At 50.0% G+C, this 12983-nt stretch overlaps 2 protein-coding genes across 46 annotated transcripts in view; one reads left to right on the top strand and one right to left on the bottom strand.

Moving 5' to 3' along the window:
• The window catches only part of SCRIB (scribble planar cell polarity protein), a 109696-nt gene that overhangs the window by 52154 nt on the left and 44559 nt on the right, over positions 1 to 12983 (top strand). For all 45 annotated transcript variants that reach the window (XR_007375981.1, XR_007375974.1, XR_007375979.1 and 42 more), the window contains 4 exons: positions 1657 to 1914; positions 2148 to 2258; positions 6451 to 6627; positions 7532 to 7648. Coding sequence is in view for 1 of the 45 variants with exons in the window: in XM_048940174.1 (XP_048796131.1) it covers positions 1657 to 1914; positions 2148 to 2258; positions 6451 to 6627; positions 7532 to 7648 (663 nt within the window). In the remaining 44 variants the exon portion in view is untranslated. The remainder of the gene's footprint in view (positions 1 to 1656; positions 1915 to 2147; positions 2259 to 6450; positions 6628 to 7531; positions 7649 to 12983) is intronic.
• LOC125691181 (uncharacterized) overlaps positions 9760 to 12983 on the bottom strand; it is a 99082-nt gene continuing 95858 nt past the window's right edge. The window contains exon 2 of the mRNA XM_048940221.1: positions 9760 to 12267. Within this exon, the coding sequence (XP_048796178.1) occupies positions 11596 to 12267 (672 nt within the window). The 3' untranslated portion in view covers positions 9760 to 11595. The remainder of the gene's footprint in view (positions 12268 to 12983) is intronic.

The following is a 12983-nucleotide window of genomic DNA, read 5'->3' as shown; positions in this document are numbered from 1 at the left end:
GAGAGTTTCCCATCTGCATCACAACTGGGAGCTGCCTCACCTGGCTGTTTGTGGGGCTGCCAGGAGATGGGCAGCATTGCTGGGAGAGTGACAAAATCCCTGCTGTGGTCTGAACCCCCATTGCATTGGCAGAGGAGCACAGCTGGCTTGGATGGGACGGACAGGTAGGCTGAGTAGTGGTCGTGTTGGTCTTAGAGACCAACAGAGCTCTTAGCCAGCTCTTCAGAGCCTCTTCAACCAACTTGGCCCAGAAACTGTTAGTAGTTATAATAATTCTGGGGGTTAGATAGTGAGGAATCAGGCTGCACAATCCAGCTGCCGTGACTGTTGTGTGATTGTTTGTTGAGCAGCTGCTGTGTTCACGTCTTTGTTGTTCATTTTGGAAAGCGTTTTCAGAATTTAAGAACCTTTTAATTTGTCAAATTATTGTTTCCGTGGCACATTTGGTCCCTTTGGTCCCCTTCTAGCTTAGCTCTCCTCTCAATTTAATGTCCCTTGTGTTCTCATGGTGAATAGTCACATTCTTCCTGGTCTCTTCTAGTCAGGCTGCTTTATACCTTCTTTCTGTAGGCAGGGCTGTTCCTCTGCTTGTCCTGCAAGCTTTTCTTCATACGTTTTGTTCATGTTGTTAACTTGTATTAGATGTTCTTACTTCTTTAGTGTGAAGATTGACAACAGTGCACAGTTTTATAGCTGAAGTCTTTCCATTGCTCTGCAAGTGACATTGCTGCTTCCCTCTGCATTGCAGGTGCCTCTTTGTCCAAAGCATTTCTATCTTTCACTGATACCGTTGCAAGGCTGGAGAGTGTATTGCAGTATGCTTTCTAGTCAAAAAGAATTCTGCTTTTCCTTTTGTCCGCCAGACATTTGCTATTGACTGATTGAATCTCATTCTGAGTGCTTCCAAATGATTTTGTACCTGTGCTACACTTTTTGTGACTTAAAACAGGGGCCATCCTCCCATCATTGTGACACCATGTTGCCCAGTGCGGGCAGACAGCAGCCCAGTAGCTCACAGCAGGTCCCACTGCACATCAGATTGTGCCCTTCAGCTCTTCATCGCCTCTGTCCAAGCTTGGAGAGTGATTGATATGGGCAAATGCCCGAGTACAGAGGCAGCTGATGGCATGGTGCATTGGTGTGCCGTGACATCACTTCTGGGAATCGCTGCTTTGCCTTCTTCCCTTGTTAAGGTCGCTGGACCCGTTCCTCTAATGCAACCATTTGGGCTTTTTTTCCTTTGACCCAGTAGGCAAGCTGGAGCACAAAGCCAAAAAGGAGTGGAAGGGATTCTCTTGGTCATGAATATGCAAACAGTCTTAGCAATAGCTAAAGTGGCAATAGCTAGCTTTGTGGCATCCAGGAGGTGGTGCATCACCATTGATCCTTGGCATTTTCTGGAGCATCGCTGGTGCTGCTAGAGCTTGGAAGTGTGCAGGGAAGGTGAGAGGGGTGGGTGAGCTGTCTGCAGAGAGGATTGTGCTCAGCCAGGAATGGGAAGTTGCCCGGGTCCATTTGCAAGGCAGGAAGGAGTGTTCTGAGCCACACCGCGCTTTGGGAAGCGGACTTTGAGAGGGGCAGGGCGTCAGCGTGGGTCTCAGGGTGTTTGTTTGTGCTCAGGTGACGGTCTGACGCTGAGTTTGCGGGTTGTTCTAGATCAATGGGGTAGACATGACAGAAGCCAGGCATGATCAGGCCGTAGCGCTGCTTACCGCATCCTCCCCCACCATCGTCCTGCTGGTAGAGAGAGAGGCTGCAGAGCAGCCCGGCGAGGGAGACGCGCCTGGCGCGCCGTGGGTGCGCATGCACTCCCCACCGCCACCCCCCAGCCATGGGGAGAGCCCACCAGAGGAGATGCCTTCGCTGCAGAGGAGCCAGCTCTCTAAAGGCCTGGAGGATCAGTATCCCATCGAGGTGAGCCACCGGAATAGGGGATGGTGTTGGGTAATAGGTGTGTGGTGTTGAGCGCCCTTGGTTCGAAAATGTGGTCGCGTGATGAGGGCTGGGTGGGTTGCTGGGCTATGGAGAAGCAACGGGGGGCCCTCTTGTCCTGTGGGACCTTGTCTTGTGCTCACTCACACAGAGCATCCCTGATTCATAAGGTGACGTTCTCCGCTCTCCTTGACTCTGCTTCTTGTTCCTTCCAGGAAATTCACCTCGTAAAAGCAGGTGGTCCTCTGGGGCTCAGCATCGTGGGAGGCAGCGACCATTCGAGCCACCCGTTTGGGATTCATGAACCAGGGGTTTTCATTTCAAAGGTAATCCCGGCACTGAACATTCCTGAGCTGTTTTCACTATTGGGGTTAAGACGAAGGATTTTGATGCAAGAGTCTGAAAAGTGTAATATGGGTTAAAAAAAATGAATGGGATGAGGAGGAGAAATGCGTGCATATGTAAAAGAGTTAATTTCTGTTAAATATATCTCTGCTGTTTTAGACGTCTGAATGATTTAATAATAACCTGCAGGGTTCGTTCCTGCTGCACTGTTTGGGGAGAGTAAGCTTTTGAAATTGCTGAGCTTCTGTTTTAGTGAATGCTGGAAAGATGCAGGCATTCCAGGAAATTGGCCATTACTCAAAAGGTGCCAGGGATGGATATGTAGCTGTAAGGAAAAACAGAAGATTCTCCTGCATCCAGGCCAGTGTCCTTCAACCTCCCACTCTCTGTGCCGTGGTACCACTGACAGATTTTATTCAGGATCAGTGCACAAACCTCTCGCTTACTGCAGCCCTTTTCATAGAATCACAAAATCACAAGGTTGGAAACGACCTGCAAGCTCATCCAGTCCAACCCCCCTCCCATTGCTATCAGTGCCACAAGCACTAAACCACATCTCGTAGCTCCTCATCCAGGCGCCTCTTGAACGCTGCCAGGGATGGCGCCTCCACCACCTCCCTGTGCAGCCATTGCAGCGCCTGACCACTGAGAGAAGAAGTTTCTCCTAATATCCAACCTAAACCTCCTCTGCTACAACTTCTGGCCGTTTCCTCAGCTCCTGCTATTTGCCTGGGAGAAGAGGCCAGACCCTTTTGCACCACAGCCTCCCTTCATGCAGTTGTACAGTGCAGTGAGCTCTGCCCTGAGCTCCTCTTCTCCAGGCTGAACATTCCCAGCTCCTTCAGCCTCTCCTCATCAGCCCTGTGCTCCAGACCCCTCACCATTTCATTGCCCTTCTCTGCACACGCTCCAGGCCCTCCATGTCTTTCTTGCAGTGAGGGGCCCAAAACTGAACACAGCACTTGAGGTGCGGCCTCACCAGTGCTGAGTACAGGGGATGCTCACCTCCCTGCTCTGCTGGCCACACTGTTTCTGATGCAGGCCAGGATGCTGTTGGCCCTCTTGGCCACTTGGGCACACTGTGGGCTCATGTTCAGCCCAGCACCAACCAACACCCCCAGCTCCCTTTCCTCTTCACAGTCATCCAACCACTCATCCCCAAGCCTGTAACTGCATGGGGTTGTTGTGGCCAAAGTGCAGAACCCGACACTTGGCCTTGTTAAACCTCATCCCATTCATCTCAGCCCAGCGATCCAGCTTATCAGATCCCTCTGCAGGGCCTCCCTGCCCTCAGGCAGATCGACACCACCTCCCAACTTGGTGTCATCTGCACACTTACTCAGGGTGCACTCAATCCCTTCATCTAAGTCGTCAATGAAGATATTAAACAGGATGGGCCCCAGCACCGACCCCTGAGGGACACCACTTGTAACAGGTCTCCAGCTGGACTTCACTCCATTGACCACCACCCGTTGAGCACGGCCCTCCAGCCAGTTCCTTATCCAACGGAGGGTAAAACTGTCCAAGCCACGGGCAGCCAGTTTCTGCAGAAGGATACTGTGTGAGACCGTGTCAAAGGCTTTGCTGAAGTCTAGGTAGACGACATCAACTGCCTTTCCCTCATCGACCAGTCTGGTCACCCAGTCGTAGAAGGAGATGAGGTTGGTCAAACACGACCTGCCTTTCATGAACCCATGCTGGCTGGGCCTGATCCCGTGGACAAGCTGTGTGATCTCTGCCAGGAGGATTTGTTCCATGACCTTCCCTGGCACTGATGTCAGGCTGACAGGCCTGTAGTTCCCCGGATCCTCCTTTCCATGAAAGCCAGCCACACTCATTAGATGAGAGATGTTGGGGAGATACCCCTGCCCAGTCCTCTCTGCATCCATGCATCCCTCTTCCCTTGGAGGTGCTGATCCTGTCTCCTGCATGCCTGCAAGTCCCAGAACATCTTTACCTATCAGTGAGGAGGCACACTCAGATCTGCTCTTAGCCCATGTCTCAGTGGTTTCTCTGAGTGTCCCATTCTTACGCTGCTGATTTGGTGATCAGGCGTCCTGTATTTGGGCTGTTCACCACCTTCGTATTCCTTCTTCAGCTTTCTGCCCAAAATCAAGAGTTGTGGCTTTTGTTCCTCCTTGCAAGGTGCTGCTTCATGCTCTTGTTTTTTTTAGTTGCCTGTCTCTGAACCTTCTCTGCCTCCACTGTGGCCTTCTTAAAATGTGGGATAAGAGGATCATTTGAGTTGTAAGGAACCTGTAAGGAACCATTTGATCTCAGAACCAGCTTAGAGGAGCTCGCTGAGGTCCTTGTCAGGTTCTGAGTGCCACAACAATGGAGATGCTGCATTCTCTCTGGGCATCTGTTCTACTATTCAGCTACCATTACAAAGAATGTTTTATTCCTGACACTTAGTTTCCTTTGTTCCATCTCTTTTCCCTTGCCTCTCTCCCTTTGGACAGTCACGAACCCCAGAACCATAGGGGTTGGAAGGGAAGCTCACCCAGTCCAACCACCCCCTCTTGAAGTTCCCCAGAGCAGCTTGCACAGGAAGGCATCCCAGATGGGTTTGCCAGTGTCTTTCTTACACCCCAGATGCAAGTGCTGGTTAGTGGGGAATAATCACTGCTCTCAGCTCACAGTTTACTCCCTTGTAGTCCAGCCCAGTGTGTACCCTCTGCTATTTGCAGTGATAACATATATACTGCTGACTTAGCTTAGCTCTCTGCAAGGACCTGTTGATGTCCTGTTTGTTTTCCCTGACACCGTGCAGTGCATTCTTCTCCTTTTGTAGCTTCTTCACCTGGTAGCTCAGCACCGTGTCAGAGGCCTTACTGAATTACAGACAGATGGAATACAGCCATCTTCCCGTGTCCACTGGCAGTGAAGCCATCACAGAAGGCCACCAGGTTGGTCAGGCAGGACCTGCCTTTGGTGAAGCCACACTCGTTGTCCCATATTACCTTTCTCCCTCAGAAAACTGACAGAGGAATTAGATTCATAGAATAATATGAGAAATAAGAACGCACTCAATGGCATTTTAGAGCAAATCTTACTTCGTTCGTTGTTTTTTATGGATGAAGTAGCTTGGTATTTGTTGTGATCTTTCTGGTGATAGCATCTCAGTACTGCACAGTTTCTCTTTTGCTCCCTGTCCTACAGAGGATGGGGGGAAGAAAGTGAGATGGAAAAGAACTTGCGAGTTTTTGAGATAGAAGCAGTTTAATGAAGGAAAAGCAATAGCTGTGCACACAAGCAAAAGGAAAAAAAATACTCTCTACTTCCCATCAGCAAGCAATCTGCTGGGAAGCCAGGCCTCAGCACACACACACTGATTGCTGCAGAAAGTCAGGACCTTGTAATTACGGTGCAGAACGTCCTCAACAGGCTGAAAATGGGGTGACAGTTTTCAAGCAGCAGCCATCAGAGCCATCAATGGAGTGTCAGTGAGTTGGAAGGGTGTCCAGGCAGATTGCATAAGGATTTGTACCAGACCTGACACTGCTCAGCTTCAGCAACGTTATGGAAGCAAATCCAAAATTGCAACCAAGAAACCATATGTGGAAATATTAGAATTGTAATTTATAATGAGTAGAAAACAGCCATGTTGATCACTTTTTCCTCTTCAAAGAAATACACTTCAGGGTAACCGAGGGTGATGTTTTGCATCTCGAAATGAACAGTGTAGACCGGTTCCCCTTCTGCAGTGTTTCTTCTAAATTCTTCTAGAAAGCAGTGGCTTTGAAACTTGTTGAAGCATCACAGTGAATGAACTGCAGTGTTCAGTCACTCAGATAATGAGCAGTCATCCAGGCGACGAGCAGTTCTCCAAGCAATGCTTGGACATGTAATAAGGGACGATGAGGGTGGAATTTTCCTGTTTGTGGAGGCTCACTGAATGTCATCAACCCATCAGTGCACTGAGCTGCTTCTTCACAGATGAATTAATTGCCTCTCGGGGAGCTTCAGTTGCAGACAGGAGGTCAGAATGGCCTCAGAGGATGTTGGAGGATTGCCTTCAGACGCTGTAAAAATTGGCCCTTGAGCTCCCTGCCGCCGAAGCTGTAACACTCGCTCACTTGCTGTTGATCACAGGAGCGGCCGCAGGCTTTGTCAGCCCCTCTCCAAGGGCAGATTTCCTTCTCTGGTTGTAACACAAACTGTTTTCTGCAGGTCATTCCCCGTGGGCTGGCGTCTCGCAGTGGGCTGCGGGTAGGGGACAGGATCCTGGAGGTGAACAGCATTGACCTGCGCCATGCCACGCACCAGGAGGCCGTGAACGCTCTGCTCTCCAACACCCAGGAGCTGAGCGTGTTAGTAAGGCGAGATCCACCACCGCCTGGCATGCAGGTGGGTTCTGAGCAGGGATTGCACTTCCTTCTTCACAGATAGCTCAGCTCTGAAGGTGGTTTCTTACCTAGCTGGGGGTCTGAGTTTGTATGGGCAGCTGAACTTCTATCTGAACTTTCTGGATGCTGAGGAAGGCCGTGAAGATGGTCGGAGAGCTGGAGCACCTCTCCTGTGAAGAGAGGCTGAGAGTTGGGGTTGTTCAGTCTGGGGAGGAGAAGGCTCTGGGAAGACCTCATTGCAGACATCCTCAACCTAAAAGGGGCCTACAGGAAAACGGGGAGGGACTCTATTGTGGATGATAGTGATAAGACATGGGGTGATGACTTTAAAGCAAAAGAGGGGAGACTTGGCTGAGGCCACAGGCTGCCCAGAGAAGCTGTGGGTGGGTGCCCCATTCCTGGAGCCGTTCAAGACCAGGTTGGATGGGATTCTGGGCAGCCTGACGTAGGAGAAGGTGTCCCTGCCCACAGCAAGGGGAATTGGATGATCTTTAAGGTCTGTTCCAACCCAAACTATTCTGCAGTTGTCTTGTGGTGGAATCACAGAATCACAGGGGGTTGGAAGGGATCTCAAGAGATCATCAAGTCCAACCCCCTGCTAAAATAGGTCACAGAATCTGCTGTCCTGTGAGTTCATATCCAATTGAGGACTGTAGGGAGCCTCTTGCTGTACCAGTGATGATATTGTGATCAGAACTGATTGTTCTCGTGTTTCATGAATAGAGGTAGAAAGTAAACAAAAATACAAAGCCATATAAAGGAGAGAATCAACTGCCAAATATGTGAAACGTCCAAGTCAGGTCACTTCCAGGATTTTTAGAATATACCCATCCCCTAAAAGCTTTTCCTACACAATTCCAGTCTGATCTAAAGCCAGAAACAAGGAGATCTTTCTGTATTTTCAGGAAATATGCATTGAAAAGGCTCCAGGAGAAAAGCTGGGCATCAGCATCCGGGGTGGAGCAAAAGGTCATGCTGGAAATCCGTTTGATCCTACTGACGAAGGCATCTTCATTTCTAAGGTACCAGCCCACAAATTCTGCCCCTTGGTGATGTGCATGCCCTGCTAGGAGGCAAGATGATCCCTGAGAGAATTTGTTGTGTTTGGTGCTCTCTCCATTTTTCACTGGCTACGCTGATTCTCTTTTAGTTTTCTCCATCCACTGAAGCACGTGAACGTGTTTCATTTCATGTTTCCTCCTTTACAACAGCTGTAACATTCTTTCATTTCCTTTGTTTGCCTTGTTTTGTTTTTGCTATGCGAGTTTTGGTCCTTTTTCCATTACACAAACCTATGCTTTCTCCTTCTTCCCCTCAGTTCCTGTTGCTACCCCACTTGCTTACCTGCCCAGTCAGAGGTGCATTTGCCTTTGTCACTGAACACAGTATGAGTTCCTTGCTGTGCCTGCTGTGCCGTGCACTGTGTTCCCTTTCCTTTGTATGCATACTGATTTGTCATGTCACTTTTCCCCAGGCAGGAGCACACACTTTCCAACGCAGTGCTGTGTATAAGCTAATGCTTTTCTGACCCTTATCAAAAAGTATTGCAACTTCTTTGCTATCAATCAAGAGAGCATGGTGGTGAACAGTGCAGTTTCACATCTCTTGCTTGCTTTGAATGTTCGTATTGATATCACTGTTTCCTTCTCTAGCTGCTGTGCTAAGAGCAGAAACACTGTCCTTGCTCTAAAGAGTCTTAATCCTTGTTGCATGGTGGACTCTTCATATCCACCAGTTAATCACTTATAATAACGAGCCCAGGGAGGCGGTGGAGTCACCGACGCTGGGGGTGTTCAGGAACTGTGGAGATGTGGCACTCAGGAGCTTGTTTTAGTGGGCATGGTGGGGTGGGTTGGGGTTTGGACGTGGTGGTCGTAGTGATCCTTTCCAGCTTGAGTGATTCTATGCTTCTGTACTGGCACACTGCAAAGGAAAGGCAAGATCTTTAGGGATCCTTGGCGGTCTGAGGGCTGGTTGTGGTTGTAATTGGAGATTTGCTACGAATTAAACAAGGATTTAACAGCCAGCATAACTAGTTACCACCTTTTCTAGCACTTAGTGTGGCTTATAGTTGCACAGCATCATTAGAAGTCTCAGTAACACGGGCTCTCTGTCATCTGGGTGGACCCTGTGTAGATCAGGACTTATTCCTATCAGTCGTGCGATACAGTCATCACCTAGACTCAGATTTTAGGTAAAACCACACGAGAGGCACAACTCAGGACTCAGGAAGACTGTGCTGATGCATCCCAGGCCACGGGGAATCCAGCAACAGTTCTGTTCTGAGTCCCACTGAGGGCTTAATGCTGCTAGATTCTATAGGCCGTGCTCCCAGTGCTGTTACATTTCCCTATTCCAGGACATGGATGTCAGCACTGGTGAGACTGTACCTCGAGTGCTGCGTTCAGTTTTGGGCCTCTCAGTACAAGAAGGACATCGAGGCCCTGGAGTGTGGCCAGAGAAGGGCAATGGAGCTGTGAGGGGTCTGGAGCACAGTGCTATGGGGACCGATGGAATGGGACGGTTCAGTCTGGAAGAGAGAAGACTTGGGGAGACCTCACTGTTCTCTCCAGCTCCTGAAAGGAGGTTGGAGCGAGGTGCAGGTTGGCTTTTGCTCCCAGGAAACAGCAGTGGGATGAGAGGCGATGGCCTCACGTTGCACCAGGTGGGGTTGAGGTTGGATATTAGGACCAATTTCTTCTCTGAAGGAGTGGTGATGCAGTGGCACATCTGCACAGGGCAGTGGGGCAGTCACCATCCCCAGAGGTGTTCAAGAACCGTGGAGATGTGGCCCTGAGGGACGTGGCTTAATGGGCATCGTGGGGTGGGTTGGGGTCAGACGTGGTGATCTTCGAGGTCTGTTTCATCATGAATGATTCTGTGATCTCCTGACAGCCAGCCTGCAGGAATTGACGCTGCTGAGGGGTTTAACCCACCTGTCAGTGCTGTCGGTGGCTGCTCTCCATACCCCCATATGGACCCAGCCCTTGGGTCCTGAGAGCATCTCTGCCCCTTGGCACCCTGACAGTGGGGGTCCCCACAGCCTGGGCAGAGAGGGGGTGAGGGGAGGAGGCAGGGCTGTGTGTTAGCAGCCACTCAGGTGCTGTGGATGCTGACTTTATCACTGGTTGTGCTAACCGTGCTGCCAGGGGAAAGGAGCAGAGGGCACTGAGCACAGCTGCCTTGACTGTGTCATTTCAGCTTCACTCTCAGCTCCCCAACCCAGTGTGCTTTTCCTGCTTGGCTTATTCTGCCTCTCTATCTCTGCTAGCTGAGAGACGGAGCGTCGTTTTTCTTCTCTTTCCTCTTTTTTGGCTGCCTGATTACAGCATTCTTTCTTCTCAGTCTCCCTTAATTGTTTTCGTTGAGTCTCTTCATTATCATACATTTTTTTAACCTGTAACCTGGCTCTTCTTTGTTAAAACCTTACTGCTGAAGTGTTACGAGTTGAATACAATCAGAAGCCTTAAACATATCCACAGTTTGAAGTTCATGGTCTGTTACAATGGGAATAGCATAGTCTCCCCTGGTGAGATAAGAGTAATGCAGATGACTGTTAGCATTATGGGCATACTTTTCCATGTGCTCCTCTTCCTCCCATTATTTTGATGTGTTTTACTGCCATGCTTGTGCATTTGCTCTCCCTGGGAAAGAAAATGGGAGAGTTTGGTCGTCTTCCATTTAGCTTCATGGGAGATGTTCAAAACCTGCCTGGATGCCAACCTGTGCGACCTGCTGTAGGGAACCTGCTTTGGCAGGGGGGTTGGACTCCATGAGCTCTGAAGGTCCCTTCCAACCCCTACAATTCTGTGATTCATGTGACACCTTCTATACTTGCACGTCCCATTCACACATTTTCCTGTTTTCCTCCCTGTAGGAAATTGCATGCATGCCTATTTTCCCTCCCGAAAACCTACAAAAAGATCACGTGCAGCATTCCCATCTCTTTTTCCAAGTACTTTGATAAAAGAATGAACCAAATAGATACTCTACCTTTGCTGGTTGTTTTTTCTTCCCCCCCTCCTCCCCCCATCGCCGAGTTCTCTGCATTGTCTTTGTCTTAGAATAGAATCATTAAGGCTGGAAAGGACCTCAAAGATCTTCTCATGCTCTCTGTGCCTCCCTGCTGCTCTGACAACCAGCCCTGCACGCCCTTGCATTTCCCCCACCCCTCTGGTGCCCCTCTGCTCTCCTCATCCTCTTGGCATAAATCTGCAGGCTGTGCAGAAGATCCCCTGCATTTCCGCGCTCTTTTTGCAAAGCCTTTATGTAGCGCAGCTCGTAATTCATGTTGGTTCTTTGGTTTGAGTCTGGGCAGTTGAATTAAAGCCATTATTTGACTCGTGTTCCCAGCGACATCTGCTTGTACAGCCAGTGCACCAAGACCTTCATTTGAGCTTGGCCGTGCGTGCATCCCGTTTTGTTACAAGGTTTTGGTTTCCCATTAGAAGTAAGGGCCATTTAGGGTTCTGTTCCTTTCCCCAACTGTTTCTGTTCCTTTCAATTGAATCCTGCACAGTCCCTGACAGCGTCTTCTCCTAAATCCACCATTCAGTTTCTTTTTCACTTTCCCAGCTTGCATATTTCTCCTATACCAAACATCATACTTTGTTTTCCTCCTTTCCACATTGTGCCCACAGCAAATCCTGCAGTCTCTTTTCCTTGTCCTAAAGAGGAAAATGTTAATAACCTTCCCTTAACTTCCTTTGTTCTGGTGACAAAGCAGGCGCTTTCATTTTCTCCTCAAACACACATTGATATTTGCACTTTTTAAGACAAACTCTGGCATTTTCTATGCCTTACCAGTATGTGATGTGAAGTTGCTTCCCCTGATGGCGTTGGATACGTGAGGCAGGGAAAAGTTCTTGTCATTTGCTGGGAAAAAAAGCAGCAGTTCCGCGTGGTACCTCTCAGAGAAAGAGGAGGGAAAGTTCATAATCTCAGGTTGGATGTTAGGAGCAATTTCTTCTCAGGAAGAGCAGTCTGGGTGGACAGGGTGAGAGCAGTGGATGTAGTCTACCTTGATTTCAGCAAGGCATTTGATACTGTCCCCCACGACATCCTTATAACAAAGCTGAGGAAGTGTGGGATGGATGAGTGGACAGTGAGGTGGGTTGAGAACTGGCTGAGTGGCAGAGCACAGAGGGTCGTTGGTGGTGGTGCAGAGTCCGGTTGGAGGCCTGTAAGCAGCGGTGTTCCTCAGGGGTCTGTGCTGGGTCCGGTCTTGTTCAACATCTTCATCAGTGACCTTCATGAGGGGATAATGGCCACCCTCAGCAAGTTTGTGATGATACGAAGTTGGGAGGATTGGCTGAAGGCCGTGCTGCCATTCAGTGAGAGCTGGACAGGCTGAGAGCTGGGCAGGAAGAAACCAGATGGGGTTTAACAACAGCAAGTGTAGAGTCTTGCATCTGGGGAGGAATAATGGCATGCAGCAGTACAGGATGGGGGATGAGGTGCTGGAGGGGAGCTCTGCGGAGAGGGACCTGGGTGTCCTGGTGGACGACAGGTTGCCATGAGCCAGCAGTGTGCCCTTGTGGCCAAGAGGGCCAATGGCATCCTGGGCTGCATTGCACAGAGCGTGGCCAGCAGGGCGAGGGAGGCGATCCTCCCCCTCTGCTCTGCCCTGCTGAGGCCTCACCTGGAGCACGGCGTCCAGTTCTGGGCTGCCCAGCACAAAACAGACAGGGATCTCTTGGGAAGAGTCCAGCGGAGGGCCAGCAAGATGGTGAGGGGCCTGGAGCATCTCTGCTATGGAGAAAGGCTGAGTGAGCTGGGTCTGTTGAGCATGGAGAAAAGAAGGCTGAGAGGGGAGCTGATCCAGGTCTGTCAATATCTGAGGTGTGGGGGGCAGCATGGCGAGGCCGGACTCTTTTCAGTGGGGAGTGGAGACAGGACGAGGGGAAACGGCCGGAAACTGCAGCATAGGAAGTTCTGCACAAACATGCGCAAGAACTTCTTTACAGTGAGGTGACGGAGCACTGGAACAGGCTGCCCAGGGAGGTGGTGGAGTCTCCTGCTCTGGAGATGTTCCAGACCTGCCTGGATGCCTACCTGTGCGACCTGCTGTAGGGAACCTGCTTTGGCAGGTGGGTTGGACTCGATGATCTCTGGAGGTCCCTTCCAACCCCTACAATTCTGTGATTCTGTGATTCTGTGATTCAAGCATCAGAACGGGCTGCAGTAGGAAGTGATGGAGTTGCTGGCCCTGAAGGTTTTCAAGAGCCGTGGCAGTGAGGGCCGTGGTCAGTGGGAATGGTGGGGATGTGTTGTGACTCAGCTTGGTGATCTCAGAGGTCTTTTCCAGCCTTCATGATTCTCTGATTTGTTATGCCTTTGTCTTCCACAAAGAAGTGA

The sequence above is a fragment of the Lagopus muta genome, chromosome 3, assembly GCF_023343835.1.
Source record: "Lagopus muta isolate bLagMut1 chromosome 3, bLagMut1 primary, whole genome shotgun sequence".
Taxonomy (NCBI): Eukaryota; Metazoa; Chordata; class Aves; order Galliformes; family Phasianidae; genus Lagopus; species Lagopus muta.
The sequence above is the reverse complement of the archived record's forward strand: the minus strand, read 5'-3'. Positions and strand labels throughout refer to the sequence as shown.